The 26,191-nt window shown below is 39.3% G+C and overlaps 1 protein-coding gene across 3 annotated transcripts in view; it reads left to right on the forward strand.

Moving 5' to 3' along the window:
* The window catches only part of DOCK11 (dedicator of cytokinesis 11), a 923,283-nt gene that overhangs the window by 838,107 nt on the left and 58,985 nt on the right, over positions 1-26,191 (forward strand). For all 3 annotated transcript variants that reach the window (XM_053699249.1, XM_053699251.1, XM_053699250.1), the window contains one exon: positions 4,743-4,933. In XM_053699249.1, coding sequence (XP_053555224.1) covers positions 4,743-4,933 — 191 coding nt within the window. The remainder of the gene's footprint in view (positions 1-4,742; positions 4,934-26,191) is intronic.

Below are 26,191 nucleotides of genomic sequence, written 5' to 3' on the forward strand. Positions count from 1 at the left end.
TAGGTTTAATTGTAACTTAGGTTAGGATTTATTTTACAGGTAAATTTGTAATTATTTTAACTATTTTAGCTATTAAATAGTTCTTAACTATTTAATAGCTATTGTACCTGGTTAAAATAAATACAAAGTTACCTGTAAAATAAATATTAATCCTAAAATAGCTATAATATCATTATAATTTATATTGTAGCTATATTAGGATTTATTTTACAGGTAAGTATTTAGCTTTAAATAGGAATAATTTATTTAATAAGAGTTAATTAATTTCGTTAGATTAAAATTATATTTAATTTAGGGGGGTGTTAGTGTTAGGGTTAGATTTAGCTTTAGGGGTTAATACATTTATTAGAATAGCGGTGAGCTCCAGTCGGCAGATTAGCGGTTAATACTTGAAGTTAGGTGTCGGCGATGTTAGGGAGGGCAGATTAGGGGTTAATACTATTTATTATAGGGTTAGTGAGGCGGATTAGGGGTTAATAACTTTATAATAATAGCGGTGCGATCCGCTCGGCAGATTAGGGGTTAATAAGTGTAGGCAGGTGGAGGCGACGTTGTGGGGGGCAGATTAGGGGTTAATAAATATAATATAGGGGTCGGCGGTGTTAGGGGCAGCAGATTAGGGGTACATAGGGATAATGTAAGTAGCGGCGGTTTACGGAGCGGCAGATTAGGGGTTAAAAATAATATACAGGGGTCAGTGATAGCGGGGGCAGCAGAATAGGGGTTAATAAGTGTAAGGTTAGGGGTGTTTAGACTCGGGGTACATGTTAGAGTGTTAGGTGCAGACGTAGGAAGTGTTTCCCCATAGGAAACAATGGGGCTGCGTTAGGAGCTGAACGCGGCTTTTTTGCAGGTGTTAGGTTTTTTTTCAGCTCAAACAGCCCCATTGTTTCCTATGGGGGAATCGTGCACGAGCACGTTTTTGAGGCTGGCCGCGTCCGTAAGCAACTCTGGTATCGAGAGTTGAAGTTGCGTTAAATATGCTATACGCTCCTTTTTTGGAGCCTAACGCAGCCATTCTGTGGACTCTCAATACCAGAGTTATTTTAAAGGTGCGGCCAGAAAAAAGCCAGCGTTAGATACGCGGGTCGTTACCGACAAAACTCTAAATCTAGCCGATAGAGCATACAATTTTAAACAACTATCCAATTTATCTCTATTTTCTAATTTGCTTCATTCTCTTTGTATCCTTTGTTGAAAAGTATATCTAGATAGGCTCAAGAGCTTGGAGCTATCTGCTGATTGGTGACTGAACTTGCATGACCATTTTCATTGGCTTATAAATGTGTGCAACTATTTCCCAGGAGTGCATCTATCTGAATCATGAAAGAAAATGTTTTGGGTTTCATGTCCCATTAAGTTCAATATCCTTTTAAATAATTCTAAGCTCCGGACTACTCAAGAGCATGAAATAAGCACAATTTTCAGAGGAATTGTACAGCAAATTCAAGTTAATGACTATATATTATAAGAAATGCTGGAATGGCAAATGCAATATTTAGATAAAAAAATTAACGCCTAGATTTAGAGTTTTGCGTTAGAAGGGGTGCGTTAGCTAAGCGTGTTTTTTCCCCCCCGCACCTTTTAAACAACGCTGGTATTTAGAGTTCTCAGAAGGGCTGCGTTAGGCTCCAAAAAGGGAGCGTACAGGCATATTTACCGCCACTGCAACTCTCAATACTAGCGTTGCTTACAGACACGGCCAGCTTCAAAAACGTGCTCGTGCACGATTCCCCCATAGTAAACAATGGGGCAGTTTGAGCTGAAAAAAAACCTAACACCTGCAAAAAAGCAGCGTTCAGCTCCTAACGCAGCCCCATTGTTTCCTATGGGGAAACAGTTTCTAAGTCTGCACCTAACACAATAACATGTACCCCGAGTCTAAACACCCCTAACCTTACACTTATTAACCCCTAATCTGCTGCCCCCGCTATCGCTGACCCCTGCATATTATTTTTAACCCCTAATCTGCCGCTCCGTACACCGCCGCAACCTACGTTATCCCTATGTACCCCTAATCTGCTGCCCCTAACACCGCCAACCCCTATATTATATTTATTAACCCCTAATCTGCCGCCCCCAATGTCGCCGCCACCTACCTACAATTATTAACCCCTAATCTGCTGACCGGACCTCACCGCTACTATAATAAATGTATTAACCCCTAATCCGCCTCACTCCCGCCTCAAAAACCCTATAATAAATAGTATTAACCTCTAATCTGCCCTCCCTAACATCGCCAAACCTAACTTCAAGTATTAACCCCTAATCTGCCGACCGGACCTCGCCACTACTCTAAAAAATGTATTAACCCCTAAAGCTAAGTCTAACCCTAACACTAACACCCCCCTAAGTTAAATATAATTTAAATCTAACTAAATAAAATAAATCTTATTAAATAAATTATTCCTATTTAAAGCTAAATACTTACCTGTAAAATAAACCCTAATATAGCTACAATATAAATAATAATTATATTGTAGCTATTTTAGGATTAATATTTATTTTACAGGCAACTTTGTATTTATTTAACCAGGTACAATAGCTATTAAATAGTTAATAATTACAAAATTACCTGTAAAATAAATCCTAACCTAAGTTACAATTAAACCTAACACTACACTATCAATAAATAAATTAACTAAACTATCTACAATTATCTACAATTAAATCAACTAAACTAAATTACAAAAAAAACAAAACACTAAATTACAAAAAAAACAAACACTAAATTACAAAAAATAAAAAAAGATTACACGAATTTTAAACTAATTACACCTACTCTAAGCCCCCTAAAAAAATAACAAAGCCCCCCAAAATAAAAAAATGCCCTACCCTATTCTAAAATAAAAATTTGACAGCTCTTTTACCTTACCAGCCTTTAAAAGGGCCTTTTGCGGGGCATGCCCCAAAGAATTCTGCTCTTTTGCCTGTAAAAAAACATACAATACCCCCCCAACATTACAACCCACCACCCACATACCCCTAATCTAACCCAAACCCCCCTTAAAAAACCTAACACTAAGCCCCTGAAGATCTTCCTACCTTATCTTCACCACGCCGGGTATCACCGATCCGTCCAGAAGAGGGTCCGAAGTCTTCATCCTATCCGGCAAGAAGAGGTCCAGAAGAGGGTCCGAAGTCTTCATCCTATCCGGCAAGAAGAGGGCATCCGGACCGGTAGACATCTTCATCCAGGCGGCATCTTCTATCTTCTTCCATCCATCTTCTTTGTAATTTAGTTTAGTTGATTTAATTGTAGAAAATTGTAGATAGTTTAGTTAATTTATTTATTGATAGTGTAGTGTTAGGTTTAATTGTAACTTAGGTTAGGATTTATTTTACGAGTAATTTTCTAATTATTTTAACTAGGTAACTATTAAATAGTTATTAACTATTTAATAGCTATTGTACCTGGTTAAAATAAATACAAAGTTGCCTGTAAAATAAATATTAATCCTAAAATAGCTACAATATAATTATTATTTATATTCTAGGTATATTAGGGTTTATTTTACAGGTAAGTATTTAGCTTTAAATAGGAATAATTTATTTAATAAGATTTATTTTATTTTGTTAGATTTAAATTATATTTAACTTAGGGGGGTGTTAGTGTTAGGGTTAGACTTAGCTTTAGGGGTTAATACATTTATTAGAGTAGCGGCGAGGTCCGGTCGGCAGATTAGGGGTTAATACTTGAAGTTAGGTTCGGCGATGTTAGGGAGGGCAGATTAGGGGTTAATACTATTTATTATAGGGTTTTTGAGGCGGGAGTGAGGCGGATTAGGGGTTAATACATTTATTATAGTAGCGGTGAGGTCCGGTCGGCAGATTAGGGGTTAATAATTTTAGGTATGTAGTGGCGACGTTGGGGGGGGGGCAGATTAGGGGGTAATAAATATTATGTAGGGGTCGGCAATGTTAGGGGCAGTAGATTGGGGTACATAGGGATAATGTAGGTTGCGACGGTGTGCGGTCAGCAGATTAGGGATTAAAAAAAATTAATAGAGTGGCGGCGATGTGGGGGGGCCTCGGTTTAGGGGTACATAGGTAGTTTATGGGTGTTAGTGTACTTTAGAGCACAGTAGTTAAGAGCTTTATGAACCGGCGTTAGCCCAGAAAGCTCTTAACTCCTGGCTTTTTTCTGCGGCTGGAGTCTTGTCGTTAGATTTCTAACGCTCACTTCAGCCAAGACTCTAAATACCGGCGTTAGAAAGATCCCATTGAAAAGATAGGATACGCAATTGACGTAAGGGGATCTGCGGTATGGAAAAGTCGCGGCTGGAAAGTGAGCGTTAGACCCTTACCTACAAGACTCTAAATACCAGCGGTAGGCCAAAACCAGCGTTAGGACCCCTTAACGCTGGTTTTGACGGCTAACGCAGAACTCTAAATCTAGGCGTAAGAGATTACGAAGATGTACTTTACTAAACTAGTTCTTTGTCTATGAGTATAAAGTGTATGTATATGTCCCTATATATTTTTAATTAGTGTTGTTCAATTATTTATTTTTGATTGTGGGACCTCATGAAGTTATTTAGACCTATCAGGGGGTACTGATTAAAAAACTGTGCACCCCCATTTAAATTTAAATAAAGGAAATTGTTGTCATTATCATTAATACAAATAATAATAAAAAGTTTAGACATTTGCTTTTCACTTAATTATATTTATAATTTATAATATGTATAATCTCTTTTAAAAAAATGCAACTAGAATAAAAAAAAAATTTTTATTTCCAGCATCTAACTCCTTCCCATATGTCAAGAAGAGAATTCTAGTCACTCAGGAGCAACACATTGACCTAAACCCTGTTGATGTAGCAATTGATGAAATAAAAGATAAAACTGCAGATCTGCAAAAAATATGTTCCTCTCCTGATGTAGACATGATCCAGTTACAGCTCAAACTGCAAGGCTGTGTTTCAGTGCAGGTAAAATGTCTCTAATTCATTTGTTATCATTGTAGAACAACCCAATATAATACTGCATGTTTGTGGATTAAAAAACAAACTGATCCTTGCAGTCGTCCTGTATGTTTTAAATATAACGGGTTAAAAAGAGGACACAAGAACTGTGAGTTATTCTAAAACAAATAACCAATATTTTTTATCTAAATTGCTTTTAACTCTGTTTCCTCACTTTTAGCATTTTAATGTAAGTGATAAAGTACTTTTTCAACACCAACCTTACCTAGGATGCATTAATTTACCCAAAGAAAAAAATGCTCTTTGGGGTTAACAGCAGTCATAAGTACCTTTAGTTGTGTTAATCATACGTAAATGCAGAGGTACAGTATGTCTCAAGATAGTGGTTTTGTCTCTTTTTTGCCTATCTGACCGTTGTTAGATATGCAAATGTTAGTGCTTCATCTCTTGCAAAGCATAAATAAACGGAGAGCCTTTATCAGATATGTCCTCAGAAATGCCATGGAGATAGATGATGTGTTTTATAAGTAGCAAGCCAGTTTCTGTGTTGATGGTAACATTCTAAGGGCAATACAATGGTCCCTTTTAAAAAAAAGTCTAACTACCACCAACAACAACAGTGCAATTGTTAGAGGATAAATAGCTGACATAGATAACAACATTTATGCTTACGTGATAAATTAATTTATTTTATTGCGGTGAGAGTCCATGATCCATTAATACCGGGATTCAACTCCTGGCCACTAGGAGAAGGCAAATATTTCAAAGCTTCCAAGAGCACTTAATCCCTCTCACATCACTGGTATGCCAGTCTAAGGTATAGCCAAATAAGGAGAGGTAGCAGAAACAAAGTAGACAGGTGCAAAACAGAAATGACACCATAATATATATATATATATATATATATATATATATATATATATATATATATATATATATATATATATATATATATATATATATATTTATTTTTTATTTATTTTGTATATAATTGGGTGGACTCTTACCACCATAAAATAAATACATTTTTCAGGTAAATAAAAAATGTATTTTCTTTTATAAGGTGGTTAGAGTCTATGTGTAATTTGGGAAGGACAAAAATTATGAAATGGCTGGCACCTAATCTCCAAGCCTTCAAGTTGAGAGACCCGAGATCTTGATGATAAGAATGATAAGAAAGACCTTGAGGCAGAAGGACATGCTGTAGAGAAATTGACCACAGAGGGGAATTGAACAACTGTCAATCAAATTTACTGATGATTGTTCATCTTTGATCCAAGCTATTATTCTTGGCAGAACTGTAGGAAGAAAATAGGGAATCTAGATGAATGACCAGGGAGCTGCTAGAGCATCTATAATATGATCTGCTGGAGGATCCCTGGATCTTGCTAAGAATCTGTGAAGTTTGTTGTTCAAAGGAGAAGCCACAAGGTCTATCTCTGGAAAACCTCATCATCCTACAATCTGATTGAACACATCCTAATGTAAGGACCATTTTCCTGGATGAAGAGATTGATGAGTCAGATAATATACTTCCCAATTTTTCACACCTGGGATATAAATTGTAGAAATCGTGCAAACATAGTACTCTGTCCAAGACAAAATATGAAATTTCCACATCATCACTAGAGAACATCTTGTTCCCACTTGATGATTGATATACGCCATCATAGTGATATTGTCTGACTGGAAATGCAGGTCTTTTCTTTCAGGAGAGGCCAGCACTGAAGGGCCCGGAAAATTGCACAGAGTTCTAGAATGTTTACTGATAACCTCGCCTCTAGAGGAGACCAAACTGCCTGTGCTTTTTTTGTACCCCCATACTGTATCCCAACCCGAGACTTGCGTCTATTGTGATTATTGTCCAAATTGGACGAACAAAGGAATCACCCAGATAAGTGGATTGGTTCTCTGTCCACCATGAAAGGGAATTCCTTACGGTGGAATCCAAAAGGATCCTTTAAGAAATCATGCATTGGCCTCACTTGTAATCAGGCAAATGGAATTCATCTGATGTTGCTACCATCAGACCCAAAACTTCCATGCTTGAAGCTACCATAGGTTTTGGAAGAGACTGAAGTTTCAGACATGCTGATTGCAACTTTGATTTCCTTTGATCTGTTAAGGAAAGTCTCATTGTTGATGTGTCCATAAGTACTCCCAAAAAGGAGACTCTGGTTTGAGAAGATAAGGAACTCTTGAATGGCGATTCTTCAGCCATGATTGTGAAGAAATAATATGTTCCTGTTGGTAAGAGATACTGCTAAATGAAAAAATGGAAAATAGTGCACCGGTATGGAGACATCAAAATGGATTTTGCTCTTTGTGGATAGAAATATGAAGGCAAATATCCATTAATCTATTGTGGACATATAATGTCCTTGTTAAACAGGAATAGTTCAAATTGTTTCATTTCGAAAGTAGAAACCCTGAGGAACTTGTTTAGAGTTTTCAAGTCCAAAATAGGCCTTAAAATTCCCTCCTTTCTGTGAACTTTGAAAATGATGGAGAAAAGCCCTTGGCCCTGTTCTGAAAATTGAAAAGAAAGTATAACTCCCATGAGTTCCAGATCATAAACACAATGAAAAAAGGCTTGAGCCTTGACACGGCGCTTTGGAATATGAACAAAAAAAAACTTTTTCTGGGGGATCTTGGTCTGATCACAATCTGCACAGGACCCTTGGGTACTAAATATAGTGTCTCAGGGGTACAGAATGGGTTTCATGAATTCTTAAAAAAAATATTGAAATCTACTCCCTACCAGAAAATAATCTGGCTTTTAGCCTTGTTCTAATTGGGGATAAACTTCCAGGAAAAACTGGAAGAATCCTATTTTCTTCTTAAACGGGAAGAGTCCACAGCTGCATTCATTACTTTTGGGAATTCAGAACCTGGTTACCAGGAGGAGGCAAAGACACTCCAGCCAAAGGCTTAAATACCTCCCCCACTTCCCTCATCCCCCAGTCATTTTTTGCCTTTCTTCACAGGAGGTTGGCAGAGAAGTGTCTGAAGATTTTAGATAGTCTCTTATGGAGGGTAGTACTCTTCGAAATGTGACTGGAGTTTTAAGTAATCCTGTCAGCCTCTCAGTGAGAGCATGGATAAATGTTAGAGTCCGGAGATGCAGGGAGAGTCTTTCTGCGAAACCATCCCAACTCATATTAACAGCTCCTTAGCAATCAGCGTTGACGAGTTTCGCTGCCTGCTTTCTTCTCTCCATGTCAGAAGTGAGTCTACTATCTGTCACACTTGAAGAGCCGTGTTCCTGTTCCACGGCGTTGATTCCAGTAAGATTGTTTCATTTTACTTCAATGATGTGATAAGTAATGTAAACAAAGAAGTCAGGGTCTCGGTGGTACTCCTTTATCTTTGTAAGGAATCAAGGTTTAATTTCTCCTGAGGGGGGTTATTGAACAGGGGGGACTTTAATCATGTTTGTTATGGGATTCTGTCTGCTAATGTGTACGTCACTTGGGGTTGTGGCTAGTTCAGAACATAACAGACTTTTCTTGTCAGGCTGTGCGGCCCTTGTAATTTTTCTATTGCCTGCACTACACACCTTGTGACAAGGCGTGGCACGCTTCTGTGTTCCATTTCCGTATTCCTGACCGCGTGGCAACAGAGGGAAAAAATCTGTCCGCTAGCTGTCTGGGTCTCAGGAGGTGGTGAGTGCCCTAGCCATTGGGGGTGTACGGTGCCATTTTTATTTTTGTCTATCCATAATTTCTATATACCAAGTTATGGAGGATTCTGAATTTTTTAGAGATGGATGTCTCCGATTAAGATTCTACCTCTTGTGAAGAGTATGAAATGGCCCAGGTAATCCATGCCCATCAGTTATGTTCTGAATGCCGCTCTAGAGTGCTCTCTTTTCCCAATACAGGGAGCTTAGAGTGTGCCGAGCCATCCGCCCCTGGGGATCCCATATCCCGTGCGGCGCGTCCCCTAGAACCTTCTTTGGCTGCGCAAGCAGGTGTCCCTAATGCCATTACCTCTTCTCCGGAAGGCAGCTTGTTTCCTCCAGAGGTTACAGCACGGTTCACGTTGGCCATATCTATGGCGTTAGCGCATTTACATCTTTCAGAGGAGGTGTTACTGAGATACTGTCCATGTTATGCTAACCAGGGATCGTCAGGCTTGGGATCATCTGGGTCAGATCAGCCATCTGGGGAAGCGGTTTCCTCTGAAGCTTCAGGGGCCCAACCCTCGGGTCGTCAGTTGCCCCAGCGGAGGTAAGTCTTGCTTTTCATTACAGACTGGCACGCCTTCATGTCCTACTACGGCATGTTTTGGTGGTGCTATAGGATCCTAGTGCCAATAGGGTGAGGGATCCTCGGTCTTCTGTTCCAGACAGCATGCTAGGTTAGACGTGTGTTCTTTTTTAGGTATCTTATTCCAGTTCTGAGCTTTAGGAGAATGGGGTCTCTGATTGGCTGGTCCTGTTGGTGTACCCATTCTTCTTGAGCGTTCACCTGTGGGTGCTGCCCTCTTTTTCTTTGATCCGGTTAGGATGTATTTTATTTTGTACTTAAGAAGCTCATGTCTGTTATGATTTTTCCCTTGGGAAATATTTCTTCTCTGGAATCTGATACTATCGATTTTGTGGTCGCTTGAGCGCTTCCGTGGAAGTCGCATGTTAAGGTGTTAGTACATTGTTATGTCTTATATCCTTTTTGTCGATTCCTATTGGGGTCCCGAATTTTCTGTGGCCTGTGTCAGTTGGAGTGCCACATGTAACAGGCTGGTCCTGATAGGGCTCTATCTCTGTTCCTTATGGTCTATATCATCCACGTGGTGCTGGTGTAACTTGCTGGGTGGTGAGTTACTCACGCTGATGAGGAGCTTATTATTCTGGGTTCTCTTCAGCTTGAATAATGCTTTGCTTTTTGCTAAGATTTTTTTGTGAGGTGAACCTCCCAATAATGTTTTGAGGCTCTGCCCATGCAGGGCTAAAATAAAAAAAAAGAGAAGAACATGGTAGAGGAAGCCATTGTTTACTGACGTCAGTCTGATTCTCGTTCTGCCTTTTGGGGCATCAGGGTCAGTCCTAACTGTCCTGTTCCTCGTGGGCAGGCAGATCCTACTAGGGATCTCTCAGGGCGATTGTCCTCATTTTCTATTTTGAGGTTCCCCTTTTGGAATTTGTTTTTCCTTGATGATGGTACCTCTTCCTTCGGGTTGAGGTGAGGGGCCTTTTGTCCTTTTCCTTGGTTGGCTTCGGGTCATCTGTTGCTGGAAGTTAAAGCCTTTTGGCTACTCTGCTTCTGGGATCTCGTCTGCTCCCATTCTTTGGGAGATTTTCAGATGTTGTCTCCCACCTTTACTGTGTCGTCCCTGGTTAGGCATTTTGGATGTCTCCCGCTATGGGTTAGGATTCATGTTCCTTCTTCCATCCTCGAGCCGTTGGGGTGTCAGAGATGGTGCCCCTCGTTGGCTTAGTGGTAAACCTTGCGGCCTTCAAAGCTGAGTGTCAAGAGTTGGTATCCAGCCGTGTTTAGGTGTTCCTTACAGCGAGAGCCACTTCACTGATGGGTGACACATATCCTAGCCTAAATCATGATTTTCAGGCGACCAAATTTGCATGGATCCTGAGGATCTTGGAGACTTTTTTAGCTTATTAATCCAGTTTCTAATAGCGTAGTGGTTGGCTCCGCCGCTCCTGAAGCAGGAGGTTGTGGGTTGTACCCAAGTAAAGCTCCTGTTATCTGTTTTGTGATTCTGGTGACGGCTAGCATAGCAGAGTTTTCTTTTTTTCTTGTATGTTATTAGTGTTTGGACTTCGTGGAAGTTGTCCCTAGGGCCTTCCAGAGTGACTACTACCTATCACCCTTCTGTGGGGAGTTGTTTCCCGCTGCGGGTGTCCTAAGCGTATTAGACTTTTTCGTGTGTGTTCAGTGTCCAAGTTGTCTTGGATATGACAGTTATTGCTTTGCCTATGGTGCAAGTCTACTCCGGATGGGGTAACCTAGGGCTCCTCAGGGGTTTTTAAATAGTTAAGCCGGTTCCAAGTTTATCGGGTGCCGGGTCTGTTTGTCCTGTCTTTGACTAGATTTTTGGGGGTCTGTATCATATCCCTTACGTCTGGTTCTGGACGGCACAGTTTCTCGGTCCGGGACGTCCTCTGTTCCTACGGGAGTAATCTCTCCCTTGCAGGGAAATCTAGACTTCTTCTGGGCCGGCCTTAGTGACCGGATGGCTTTCGTTCATTTTTTGTCCTCATTTTCTATTTCTATTTTGAGGTTCCCCTTTCAGCCCCGCTGTTCTAGTCTGATGGGTAACTTAGCTGTCTAGCGAGCGGAAGGTTTACAATTTGAAACCAGCTGCAGCTATTTGCAGCTTGATTGTGTGCTAGCATATTGTTAGTTCTGACTTCTCTTTTCCTCCCTTTGGGGGTGAATTTGACATCCCTCTGTATCTGCCTGGTGCTTGGAGGTACCCTTTATGCCTCTGTCGGTGGGGTTGCCCCCCCTGCCTGGTGTGCGATATGTCAGTGTGAAGGGATGGATTCTTCCTTCCTGCAGATCTTTATGATTCAGGGTACTTTTAATCACTAAGTCTGTTGGACATTATCAGTCACTTTGGTGCTGGGTCCGTTACTGGAGCGAGAGTCAGGGATCTGTCTGATCTGTTGATCTTAGCCGCGTATCATAGTTATTGTGAACATTCTTTGAGTGAGAAGCTTTGCGGTGGATCCCTCCTCGGCAGGTAGTTTTCTCTACAGGGTTCTGGGTTTGGTTCCTTCCTTTCCTGTCCCTTTTTGGGAAGGTCCTGTCCTGCACTGTTTCAGAGTTCTTCTGAAGAAGAAGGTCCTGTGCATTTTCATAGATAGAGTGGCGATCTGTGGTTGTTAAGTCCTTATTTGTAGCAGGATGCCTATGGCTTGGAGTAGTATAGTCAGATATCTGATGCTGGGTTTTTTTCAGCAGCTCCCTGGGGCGGTTTCTCTTTTGGTTGCTCTATTCTGGGTGCGAGTGTGCGCTCTGTGTAAGGGAGGGATTTTTCTTTCCTCCTTTTAAGTTCTCAGGACATTTATTGGTCCTTTGGTTTAGGTAGAGGGGGATTTACAAGTCCTCACTTGCCTTGCTGGGTCAGCAGAGTCCTTTCATAGGTGCCCTGTTTCATCCTGGTTCACTCCTTTGGAGTTCCCTTTCTTGGTCCTAGTCCCTTTGGATTCTGAAGGTCCTTTCAGACTTATTTAGCTGAGTCTCCTTCTTCCCCGCTGGGGGAATGTGGACGTTTCCCCCTTTCTTTTGCTTGTGGTGAGTTTAATTTTGCGGCTGCGTGCCTGTGGGACTTCGTCTCCTCAGAGGCTTTTGGCTCGGTCGAGTCAAATAACCTGAGCGGTCTCTAGCAAGGGCATTGCTGGTTTTAACTGTTGGGCATTTATCTCTGCCTTTTTCTTTTTTGTCCTTTGGCTTCTAGTGAAGCAGTTTTTTTCTGTCGGGAGTTTTGGGTTTTAGGCTGTGGTGCCCTCAGAAGGGGCCGCCTTTTGTACCCGCCTGTTTTGCATTCAGTTTCCTCTATAGCTTGGGTATTGTTTTCCCAAAAGTAATGGATGCAGCTGTGGACTCTTCCCATTTAAGAAAAAAAAACTTTAATTATGCTTACCTGATCATTTTCTTTTCTTCTGACGGAAAGAGTCCACAGCTCCCCGCCCGCGTTTTATTGTATGGGGCGGCTATATTTTTTGTTTCTTCTGGCACCTTTTTCACCCTGATATTTCTCTTACTGTTCCTTGTTCCCTCGGCAAAATGACTGGGGGATGAGGGAAGTGGGGGAGGTATTTAAGCCTTTGGCTGGGGTGTCTTTGCCTCCTCCTGGTGACCAGGTTCTGAATTCCCAAAAGTAATGAATGCAGCTGTGGACTCTTCCCGTCAGAAGAAAATAAAATTATCAGGTAAGCATAATTTAATTTTTTTGAGAAGAGAAGAATGATCTTTGGTTCTTTAAAATGTCTAAAGGAACGAAAGTGACTAAAAGCACTATTCTTTCCCTTAGACTTCTTGTTTTGAGGAAGAAAGGCTCCCTTACCTCTAGACATAGTTGAGAAAATAGCATCTAAATTTAGACTAAATAAAATCTTCCCTTGAAAAGGAAGAGATAAAAGTCAAAATTTGTAAATCATGTCAGCTGATTTACATGCATTGCTCACAACAATATCTTAAATTTAGGAGTCACAGCTTTGCAGACTGGGGAAGGCTAGGGGACGGGGTTGAAAAATATCCCAGAGAGCCAGTCATCAATCAATGCTCTGTGTTAACACTTACATAGTGCTGCCAGAGCACAGTGCTGTTTGAACAGCCTGATGTGGAGCAGCACTGCAAAGCGAAAGCGCTAACAGTTCCTGCATATGTTCTGTTCTTTCTGCAGACATGCTGCATTTTCTGCGATGACATCTCAGATCACAGCATGTTCTGCCTTGGGGGTCAACAATAGCATCACTGATGAAAGCATTTGCTGACCTAATAAACTTCATGTCAAATGGCCATGAAACTCTTCATCAAAAGAATTAACTGAAATCTGATCAGATAAATTATCACACCACAGAGTAGAAGCAGAGTAGAATCAGCAGCTATGCAAGCTATGACTGGCTTAAACAAATAACCTGCTTAAAGAAAAGCTTTTCAGAGAAAATAATCAAAATCTATCCGTCTATATAGTATTTAAAGGAAGTAGTATCCTCCAAAGGAATAGTAGTGTGTTTTGCTAGGGTGGATATGACACCATCCACCTTTGGAAAAGTTTCCCAAAGTTAAATACTAGCAGCTGGTAAACGGAACATCCCTTTAAATGCAGAAGAGAGTTTAAAATGAAGACTAGGCTTTGGCCACTCTTTGGTGATAATTTCAGTAATCGCATCAGGGACTGGAAAAACCTCTAGTGCATTGACAGAAGGTTTGAAAATGAAATCCAGTTGTTTAATGGATTTTTCTTCTGAAAGCTTAAAGTCTCCCAAAGTACATAACTCCTTTAAAAGAAATTTCAGATGTTCTATTGTTCTATCTTGAACATTAAAGAGGAGGATTCTGTGTCCAGATCACTCACTAACTCCTGATCATCAGAAAGATCTTAAGAAGACGGATCAGAGGTGTCATAGACTGAGTCTAAATTGAAATGTTTAGAGGATCTAACCTTAAGTGAATCAGAATGACCAAATAAGTCAACTGTTGGTTGTTTGTCAGATATTTCAGAAACAAGCACACAAAATCTTTAAAACCTGAAACAAACTCTTAAACTCCCTTGTGCAGAACAATCAGGGACCTTTAGAAGCAAGTGCAGCACTTAACTGGTGGAAAGCAGCAGATGATCCATACATGAACAAAATAGCTGAGCTGGAGGATTACTAGGAACAAGTTTGTAAAAAAAAAAATACACCTAAATAAGGGTTTAGATCTACCCTTTATCTATTTAGATTAATAGGGACAGTTCCAGTATGCTCCACTAAACATTTTTGAGAACTTAACAGACAGCAAAAACCACAGATACAGTAATGTATATTGATATTAAGGAGACTGCACATTTATACACTTTCAGTGACTTCAGACAGGAAGTCCAAGATTATACAGGGAAAAGAATAACCTTCAGTAAGAAAAGGCCCCTTTAATAAAATTCACACCAAAGTATAAACTTAATAAAGTTTGACACTTGAAAATCTTAGAAGAATTTACCCCTCCTAACCAAGCACAGAGAACTGATTAATGCTGCAGCTTTTCTTAGTAGTGGTATGTAAGTAAAAGCGAGCTTCAGCCCGATGGGAAAAAAGTTAACTAACCCACTGCCAGTGTTCGGCTTCTAAATAATATAAAGTATTGAAGTGTGCTATCACTATAGGGGTGCGTGGCTCAGAAAATGAAACTGCATAGGAAAAGAGGTGCATGCTATGGAGCGTATAAGAAAATATAGATTAATTAAAAAATCCAAATAACGCAGGAGAAGTACAACGAGCATACACAGAAAATAGTATAATAAATTACATACGGCTAGATTACAAGTTTTGCGTTATGGTGTGGTACGGCTTTACTGCTGAAAAATTGGCCATTGTGTGTGGAATGGCAGGTAACGCATATTACAAGTTGCTGAGGTATAGCTATACTGCAAGCATTTTAGCCTTTACGCAACCCTCCATTCCGCACTCAAAAAATTACGTTTGAGTGTGGGATTTTCAATAGCGCCATATTACAGGTTGTGCGGTCCGGCTAAAATGCTTGCGTTACAGCCTATACCGACACTATCCATTCCGCAATCTGAGACCTGAAGTTGTTGATTTTGCAAAACTAAAATGTTTCACAAAACTCATGACTAAAATGTTACAAAGTACACTAACACCCATAAACTACCTATTAACCCCTAAACCGCCACCCTCCCACATCGCAAATACTATATTAAACCTATTAACCCCTAAACTGCTGCCCACCAACATCGCCGACACTAAAATAAACCTATTAACAACTAAACTGCCGACCCCCCCCCACATCGACAACACTAAATAAATCTAATAACCCCTAAAAGGCCGGCCCCCCACATCGGCAACACTATACTAAAGTATTAACCCCTAAACCGCCAGCCCCCCACATCGCAACTAATAAACTAAACCTATTAACCCCTAAACCACCAGCCCCCCACATCATAACTAATAAACTAAACCTATTAACCGCTAAACCGCCGCCCCCCCACATTGCAAAACACTAAATTAAACTATTAACCCCTAAACCTAACACCCCCCCTAACATTCAATTAAAAGTTACAATATAACTATCTTAAAATAAATAAAAACTTACCTGTGGAAAAAAAAAATAAGATTAAACTATAAATTAACCTAACATAACTATTCTAATAAAATAAAAAAACTACCAATTAAAAATCCTAAATTACATAATTAAAAAAACCTACCACTACAAAAAAATAAAAAACCTTAATTTAAAATTTAAATAAACCTAATTCCACGAAAAGATTAAAAAAATCCAACACAAAAAAACGCTAAAATTATGAAAAATAAAAAAACACTAAGATTACAAAAATCAAAAAATACATTGTCCAAAATAATAAAAATTACACTTAATCTAATAGCCCTATATAAACAAAAAAGCCCCCCAAATAAAAACACCCCCTAACCTAACAATAAACTACCAATAGCCCTTAAAAGGGTCTTTTGTAGGGCATTGCCCTAAGTTAAATAGCCCTTTTACATTAAAAAAATTACAAAGTCCCCCCTAAAAGTATAAACCCCCACCCAACCAACCCCCCCGAAATAAAAAACATAAGTTTAAAAAAATCCTAAGCTACCCATTGCCCCTAAAGGGGCATTTGTATGGGCATTGCATCAGCTCTTTTACTGCCCTTAACCCTTTGACTGCTAATGACGGTTCTGAGCCGTCACAGAGTTTCTCACTCTGGTGCTAATGACGGCTCAGAGCCGTCACTAGCACTCTCCCACCTTGAGGGAGATCTGGGGGCTCCTTACTGCTCCTACCCCGGCGATCGTGCCTGTAGAGTGACAGGCATCGCCGGGGCTTCACGTGATGCGCGGTGACGTCACGCGCAATTACGTGATGACGTCACCGCGCAACTTTATTTATACTTAACAATGTTAAGTATAGGAGGAGGGGGCATGCTGCTTAGAAGCCTGTATCTCAGGCATCTAAGCAGCTACAGACCCCCCAGACCTTGTTGGAAAGGTAATCGCTTAACCGTTCCAACAGTGTAAGTCTTGGGGGTCTGTAAAAAAAAAAAAAAAAAGTTAAAAAAAATGTTTTTAAAAATTTCAAAAATAAAAAAAATAAAATAAAATATTAGCACCCAGGTGGGAAATGGCTTAGCAGCCAAAGGGTTAAAAGGGTTTTTAGCTCTTTTACTGCCCATCCCTAATCTAAAAAAAAACTCACCCAAGAAAAACTAACACTAACCCCAGGAAATCTACTCACGGTTCCTGAAGTCTGGACATCCATCTTCATCCAGGCGGCAAGAAGTCGTCATCCAGGCGGCATCTTCTATCTTCATCTCGGTGTCGCAGAGCTGCTGAGGCGCGGAGCATCGGCAGTGCGGACATCCAGCGTGGAGGATCCTCTTCATATGGTCACCGCCGTACACTGAAGCTTGAATGCAAGGTACCCGTTTAAAAATCGGGTACCTTGTATTCCTATTGGCTGACATTTTCAAATCAGCCAATAGGATGAGAGCTACTGAAATCCTATTGGCTGTTCAAATCCGCCAAAAGGATTTCAGTAGCTCTCATCCTATTGGCTTATTTGAAAATGTCAGCCAATAGGAGTGCAAGGTACCCCATATTTAAACGGGTAACTTACATTCAAGCTTCAGTGTACGGCGGTGACCATATGAAGAGGATTCTCCACGCCGGATGTCAGCGCCTCCACAGATCCGCACCTCCACAACTCTGCAACACCGGGATGAAGAAAGAAGATGCCCCCTCGATGGATCAAGATGTCACCGCCTGGATGAAGACTTCTTGCCGCCTTGATGAAGATGGATGTCCGGATTTCAGGAACCGTGACATTTTCTGGGGTAAGTGTAAGGTTTTTTTCGGGGTGTTTTTTTTTTAGATTAGGGATGGGCAGTAAAAGAGCTGAATGCCCTTTTAAGGGCAATGCCCATACAAATGCCCCTTTAGGGGCAATGGGTATTTTAGGATTTTTTTAGACTTAGGGTTTTTTTGGGGGGCGGGGTTGGTTGGGTGGGGGGGTTACTTTTAGGGGGGACTTTGTAATTTTTAATTTAAAAGGCAATGCCCTACAAAAGGTCCTTTTAAGGGCTATTGGTAGTTTATTGTTAGGTTAGGGGGTGTTTTTATTTTGGGATGGCTTTTTTGTTTTTATAGGGCTATTAGATTAGGTGTAATTTTTATTATTTTGAATAATTTCATTTTTTTAATTTTTTGTAATCGTAATTTTAGCGTTTTTTTTTTGTAATGTTAGATTTTTTAAAATTTTTCGTAGTATTTGGTTTATTTGAATTTGTAATTTAGGATTTTTAATTGGAAGTTTATTTTATTAGGATATTTATGTTAGGTTAATTTATAGTTTAATCTTAGTTTTTTTTTTATTTCACAGGTAAGTTGTTATTTATTTTAAGATAGTTATATTATTAGGTTTAGGGGTTAATAGCTTAATTTAGTGTTTTGCCATGTGGGGGGCCGGCGATTTATGGTTTAATAGGTTAAGTTTATTAGTTACGATGTGGGGGGCTGGCGGTTTAGGGGATATTAGGTTTAGTTTATTAGTTGCGATGTGGGGGGCTGGCAGTTTAGGGGTTAATACTTTATTATAGTGTTGGTGATGTGGAGGCCGGCGGTTTAGGGGTTAATAGGTTTATAATAGTAGTAGCGATGTGGGTTGGTGGTGGAATAGGGGTTAATAAGTTTATTTATCAGTTGCAATGTGGGGGGTAGTGGTTTAGGGGTTAATAGGTTTATTAAGTGCCGGCGATGTTGGGGAGCGGCGGATTAGGGGTGTTTAGACTAGGGGTTTATGTTAGGGTGTTAGGTTTAAACGTAACTTTCTTTTCCCCATAGACATTTATGGGGAATGCATTATAGCGATTGCCAGGTGTTATTTTTTTTCTAACACTCTCCCCCCATTGATGTCTATGGAGGAAAGCGTGCACGAGCACTTAAACTCAGCCCTTGGCTTTTGTGCGGTATGGAGCTTAACGTACCATAACGCACAGCACAAGGAGGTTTTTCAGTAACTTGTAATGGCAGTGCTATGGAAAGTGCGATACCGCTCATTTTTTTTTGCATTCTTTAAGCACCTGGTATAGCTCAAAACTCGTAATCTAGATGAATGAGCTCAAATAAATTACAGGGAGAGCGCTAAGGATTACGTACAAAATAAATAAGATAAATATGAATCCCTGCCAGTAAAAAATAATTTAGAACCAAAATCAGTGTGTATTCAGTAAAGAAACCCTAACTGACACACAAGTCTCCTAGCACACATAGACACTAAAACAGTCTGAGGAGCCGATTTATCAAAGCTTCAACTGATAATACAATGGAATCCGCTTGAATCTTGCGTTATATTCGACACAAATTGAATCCGCCGTAATTAACAAAGCTTCAACATCGTCAAATGTTGAAATGTGTGGCGTAATGTATGTTTCAGCTATCTCAATCCGACACAGATCGATGCTTGTGTCATTCCAGATGTTTCGAATTCACATTCGACTCTATTTGACCCTCTTCCTAATTTATCAAACGTTCAACAGGTACGCTTGCGTCTTTAGATGCTGCAAGAGAATGAAGCTTATTACATATTTATGTAAATTAGAAAGTTGATTACAATTGTATACTCTTTCTAAATCACACAGACAACAAAGACGCATGTTCAGTATCAAAATAATATGTTAAATAATATTATAATCACAAGTAATTTTAAGGGACAGATTCATTTCAAAAGTAGTTTTAATGACAGTTAATGTCTGTCCGGCAGAAGGGCTAGTAGATATAGGGATAAAAATGAAATAAATACATTACATACTATAGCTAACTTCCTTTTTTTGTTCAATCTAATTTCACCATGTTTAACGCATGTAATACAAGTCCCACTGCATTTTGCACCTAATTGGACGCAATACTTTGCACCAAATTGGACACAATACTCACACTCCTAAACAACCCACAAACTAGTGAAATTTTCCACCACTTTTGATTGGGATATGCATAATCACATGATTTATGACATCAGCCAATCTGATTTCAATATACATTATATACTATCACTAACAAATCAAACTGCTCGATACTTGTGTCATTGATTACTCATCAGAACTTCTAAGTGCCATTTGTTACATTGTGTATTATACTTTGAAAGTATGTAAAGTATATGTGAAATTAGTATTAAAGTTAAACATTGATGATGACATTAGGACACACAGTGTAATATTTTTGACAATGATTTTTAAAATCGATTGATGTTTGATTCAATATAATCTTAAAATAATAGCTCAAAGGGATAATCCACCTAACATTAAACTGTCATGAATCAGATACAGCAGAGATTAAAATCACCTCTTTACTGTCATGATATTTTCAGTGTTTTTCTTCCTTCTCTTGAATTTCAATTTCATTATGAAATGTCATCTTATATGCCAACCCATTTTATAACACCTGTGTAGGGGTGGTGTTTAAAATTAGACTGCAATCAGGATGGGTTACACAGGTGCAGAGAGAAAACTGGCCCAGCTCTTAAAATATCTATTGATTGCAAATAAATACATATGATACTCTGATTACATGTTATATTTGCATATTAGTCTTGCTTAGAATAATAATATATTTATACAATATACATATAGTGGTATAAATAAACACAGAGATATGAAAGCCAACATTGTTTAGAACAAAATAAAATTTAGGGACATGTAATTGCAAAAGATTTCTGACATAACACACACATATATATACAAGCATATGCAAAGATATATGTACAAATTCTAGCATTAATAATCATTTAAAAAAAAGAGAAAAACATGAGACAGGCATATCATGATTTATAGAAATACAAATACACATTAATGTATGTGAAAATGAAAATATCATATATCAGATTTTTTGTATAACAAATAAATAAAACAATGAGATATTATTCGGCTAGATTACGAGTTTTTGTCGGTAAGGTTTTCTGCAAGCCGGCGTTAGCCTCAGAAAAGTGAGCGTTGAGCAAAATTTAGCTCCACATCTCACCTCAATACCAGCGTTGCTTACGGTAGTGGTAAGCTGGCAAAACGTGCTTGTGCACGATTTCCCCATAGGAAACAATGGGGCTCAGCTGGCTGGAAAAAAAACTAACACCTGCAAAAAGCAGCGTTCAGCTCCTAACGCAGCCCCATTGTTTCTTATGGGGAAATAAAAGTTATGTCTGCACCTAACATAAACCCCGAGTCTAAACACCCCTAATCTTACACTTATTAACCCCTAATCTGCCGCCCCCGACATCGTCGCCACCTACATTATATTATTAACCCCTAATCTGCCGCTCCGGACACCGCCGCCACCTACATTATACTTATGAACCCCTAATCTACTGCCCCCAACATCACCGACACCTACATTATATTTATTAACCCCTAATCTGCCCCCCTCAACGTCGCTGCAACTATATTAAATTTATTAACCCCTAATCTGCCGCCGCCAACATCGCCGCCACTATAATAAATTTATTAACCTCTAAACCTAACCCCCCCAACTTAATTATAATTTATATTAAACTAAATAAATTTAACATAATTAAATAAATTAATCCTATTTAAAACTAAATACTTACCGATAAAATAAACCCTAAGCTAGCTACAATATAACTAATAGCTACATTGTAGCTTGCTTAGGATTTATATTTATTTTACAGGCAACTTTGTATTTATTTTAACTAGGTACAATATTTATTAACTATTTAATAACTACCTAGCTAAAATAAGTACAAAATTACCTGTAAAATAAACCCTAACCTAAGTTACAATTACACCTAACACTACACTATAATTAAACTAATTACCTTAACTACCTACAATTAATTACAATTAAATTAAATTAACTAAATTACGGAGAGAAAAAAACACTAAATTACAGAAAATAAAAAAAGAATTACAAGAATTTTAAACTAATTACACCTAATCTAATCCCCCTAATAAAATAAAAAAGCCCCCCAAAATAATAAAATTCCCTACCCTATACTAAATTACAAATAGCCCTTAAAAGGACCTTGAAGATCACCCTACCTTGAGCCGTCTTCACCCAGCCGGGCACAAGTGGTCCTCCAGAGGGTCCGAAGTCTTCATCTTATCCGGCCAGAAGAGGACATCCAGACCGGCAGAAGGCTTCATCCAGGCGGCATCTTCTATCTTCATCCTTCCGGAGCGGAGCAGGTCCATCTTCAAGACATCCGACGCGGAGCATCCTCTTCATCCGACAGCCGACGACTGAATGTGAGCTCAATCCTATTGGCTGATTGGATCAGCCAATCAGATTGAACTTCAATCCTATTGGCTGATTGCATCAGCCAATAGGATTTTTCCTACCTTAATTCCGATTGGCTGATAGGATTCTATCAGCCAATCGAAATTCAAGGGACGCCATCATGGATGACGTCATTTAAAGGACCAGTCATTCAGTCGTCGGATGAAGAGGATGCTCCGCGTCGGATGTCTTGAAGATGGACCCGCTCCGGAAGGATGAAGATAGAAGATGCCGCCTGGATGAAGCCTTCTGTCGGTCTGGATGTCCTCTTCTGGCCGGATAGGATGAAGACTTCGGACCCTCTGGAGGACCACTTGTGCCCGGCTGGGTGAAGACGGTTCAAGGTAGGGTGATCTTCAAGGGGGTAGTGTTAGTTTTTTTTTTAAGGGGGGATTGGGTGAGTTTTAGAGTAGGGTTGGGTGTGTGGGTGGTGGGTTTTAATGTTGGGGGGGTTTTGTATTTTTTTTTACAGGTGAAAGAGCTGATTACTTTGGGGCAATGCCCCGCAAAAGGCCCTTTTAAGGGCTATTTGTAATTTAGTATAGGGTAGGGAATTTTATTATTTTGGGGGGCTTTTTTATTTTATTAGGGGGATTAGATTAGGTGTAATTAGTTTAAAATTCTTGTAATTCTTTTTTTTTTCCTGTAATTTAGTGGGGGGGTTTTTCCGTAATTTAGTTTAATTGTAGGTAGTTTAGGTAATTAGTTTAATGATAGTGTAGTTTTAGGTGTAATTGTAACTTAGGTTAGGGTTTATTTTACAGGTACTTTTGTACTTATTTTAGCTAGGTAGTTATTAAATAGTTAATAACTATTTAATAACTATTCTACCTAGTTAAAATAAATACAAAGTTGCCTGTAAAATAAATATAAATCCTAAGCTAGCTACAATGTAACTATTAGTTATATTGTAGCTAGCTTAGGGTTTATTTTATCGGTAAGTATTTAGTTTTAAATAGGATTAATTTATTTAATTATGTTAAATTTATTTTATTTAATTTAAATTATATTTAAGTTAGGGGTGGTTAGACTTAGGGTTAGACTTAGGTTTAGGGGTTAATAAATTTAATATAGTAGCGGCGACGTTGGGGTCGGCAGATTAGGGGTTAATAAATGTAGGTAGGTGTCGGCGATGTTAGGGATGGCAGATTAGGGGTTAATAATATTTAACTAGTGTTTGCGAGGTGGGAGTGCGGCGGTTTAGGAGTTAATATATTTATTAAAGTGGCGGCGATGTCTGGTCAGCAGATTAGTGTTTCTGATGTGGGGGGGGGCTCGGTTTAGGGGTTAATAGGTAGTTTATGGGTGTTAGTGTACTTTTAGCACTTTGGTTAAGAGTTTTATGTTACGGCGTTAGCCCATAAAACTCTTAACTACTGACTTTTAAATACGGTAGGAGTCTGGACAGGAGAGGGTCTACCGCTCACTTTTTCAGGCGATCTTAATAAGGGCATTATGCAAATCCCATTAAAAAGATAGGATACGCAATTGACGTAAGGGGATTTGCGGTAAGCTAAAATCGCGGAAAAAAAGTGAGCGGTAGACCCTTTCCTGCCTGACTCGTAATACCAGCGGGCGTTAAAAAGCAGCGTTGGTACCCCTCAACGCTGCTTTTTAAGGCTAACGCAAGACTCGTAATCTAGCCGTAAGTTTGTTCAGGTATAAATCTAGCTATGTCTTGGACATTAACAAATGAAAAATGAAAGATTAGCTTTAAAGAAATGTTCATGGACAGTAATGATATGGTATAAATAAAGTTAGAAAAAACAGAATATCCGCGACATCTATTACTCTTATTTATCAACAGTCCAATGCTCATCGCTCTGTACTTGACGAGCGTGTTTTTGACAGCCTTTTTAATAAATAAGGGTGTCGTATGTGGATTCGCGGCAGCGATGTCTGGCTAGAGTATTAACTCCAACGAATGCACCGAGATTCACGCTTTGATAAATCGGCCCCTAAAAGTCTAATGTGAATATGGTAATGTTTAAAATTCTAAATAATTTAATGTGAATAGATTAGTGTAACAAATAGTTTAAAAATCTGCGCAACCTAAGCTTTTTTGCTTCCCAAGCCTGTTATAGAAGTTTCATTGGTGTTGGTTTTCCACACTGTAAACAAAGCATATTAAGCTTGTTTTGAGAGCGCTTCATGTTGCTAATATACAAATATGAACTAAAATATAATTAAACCGTTTCCAACCAATGTCTGTGGATTGTGCTTTCCCACACTGCAAATGAATAAAATTATTCAAGAATGAACCCAAATATAAACCAACTAGCCCACAATTTTCCATAATAGAAGATTGAAACTTTGCAAAACATCACAGAAAATGACTTTTAAAGAATAATTGTGAAAGCTGTTCACATGAAGGGCTAGATTACAAGTGGAGCGCTAATTTAAATTTGCCTGTTTGCGGGCACGTGGTAATTTACAGCCATTACAAGTGACTGGTTATTGCTACCGCTCCCTTCCTAGGTACCTAGAATACCATGAAATAACTAAGCAAATTTGATAATAATTAGAAGTAAAATGGAAACTTTTTTGAATTGTATGCTCTGAATCAGAAAAACATAATTTATGCTTACCTGATAAATTTATTTCTCTTGTGATGTATCGAGTCCACGGATTCATCCTTACTTGTGGGATATTCTCCTTCCCTACAGGAAGTGGCAGAGAGAGCACCCACAGCAGAGCTGTCTATATAGCTCCCCCTTAGCTCCACCCCCCAGTCATTCGACCGAAGGCTAGGAAGAAAAAGGAGAAACCATAGGGTGCAGTGGTGACTGAAAGTTTAAAAAATAAAAATATATATGCCTGTCGTAATAAACAGGGCGGGCCGTGGACTCGATACATCACAAGAGAAATACATTTATCAGGTAAGCATAAATTATGTTTTCTGATGACTCTGCTTGTGAGAATATTTTGGGGTTACTCAAAAACGTCAATTTTATTTTATGCTGTTTGATATTATGAAGATCAATATCAAAAGAATGTCTTTGGCAGTCCTTGCCAAATCCTGGTCTGCTGACGTGGTTTCAAAATCCAGACTATTCTTTTCAAAGAAATAAATTGTTTGGTTCAAATTTAGATTCTGTAATATCTACTGCTACTAGAGGCTTTTCTTCCTCAAGACAAAACGTTTTTGTTCTATTTCGTCAGAATAATGAACAAAAGGTTGTCTCCTCTGCCAAGAAGCAAGGCACCTCTGGCCCAGTCCGGAGGCCTACAACTGGAGCAAGTCAAAGCAAGCTAAGAAATCTATCCCTGCTACCAATTCTGCATGAAGGTGCAACCCCCAATCCAGAGGTTCTGGTAGGGAGCAGGTTACACTTTTTCAGGAGGTTTGGTTTCAGTCCATTCCAGATCCCTGGGTTCTGAATATAGTTTCCCAGGGTTAATCGGATAGGTTTCAGAACAAGGCCTCCCAAAGGAAGTTTTTTCTGTTCAATGTCTCAAGGAATCCCTTAAAGGCTCAATCTTTTTTTCCAGTCAGTTTCCGATCTGGAAACTATGGGAATGATTGTACCAGTTTCTTTGCAGGAACAAGGGATGAGATTGTATTAAAATATCTTCATTTTCTCAAAAAGGAAGGTACTTTCAGACCAATCCTGGATGTATCGAGTCCACAGATTCATCCTTACTTGTGGGATACCAATACCAAAGCTTTAGGACACGGATGAAGGGAGGGACAAAACAGGGACCTTAAATGGAAGGCACCACTGCTTGTAGAACCTTTCTCCCAAAAATAGCCTCCGAAGAAGCAAAAGTATCAAACTTGTAAAATTTGGAAAAAGTATGAAGCGAAGACCAAGTCGCCGCCTTACAAATCTGTTCAACAGAAGCCTCATTTTTAAAAGCAGAATGAGCAGTAATTCTTTCAGGAGGCTGGTGTCCAGCAGTCTCATAGGCCAAACGGATGATGCTTTTCAGCCAAAAGGAAAGAGAGGTAGCCGTAGCCTTTTGGCCTCTCCGCTTACCAGAATAAACAACAAACAATGAAGATGTTTGACGGAAATCTTTGGTTCCTTGTAAGTAGAACTTTAAAGCACGAACCACATCAAGATTGTGCAACAGACGTTCCTTCTTTGATGAAGGATTAGGACACAGAGAAGGAACAACAATCTCTTGATTGATATTCTTATTAGAAACAACCTTAGGAAGAAAACCAGGTTTGGTACGCAAAACCACCTTATCTGAATGGAAAATAAGATAAGGGGAATCACACTGTAAAGCAGATAGCTCAGAAACTCTTCGAGCTGAAGAGATAGCAACTAAGAACAAAACTTTCCAAGATA

Source organism: Bombina bombina, chromosome 1, assembly GCF_027579735.1.
Source record: "Bombina bombina isolate aBomBom1 chromosome 1, aBomBom1.pri, whole genome shotgun sequence".
In the NCBI taxonomy this organism is placed as follows: Eukaryota; Metazoa; Chordata; class Amphibia; order Anura; family Bombinatoridae; genus Bombina; species Bombina bombina.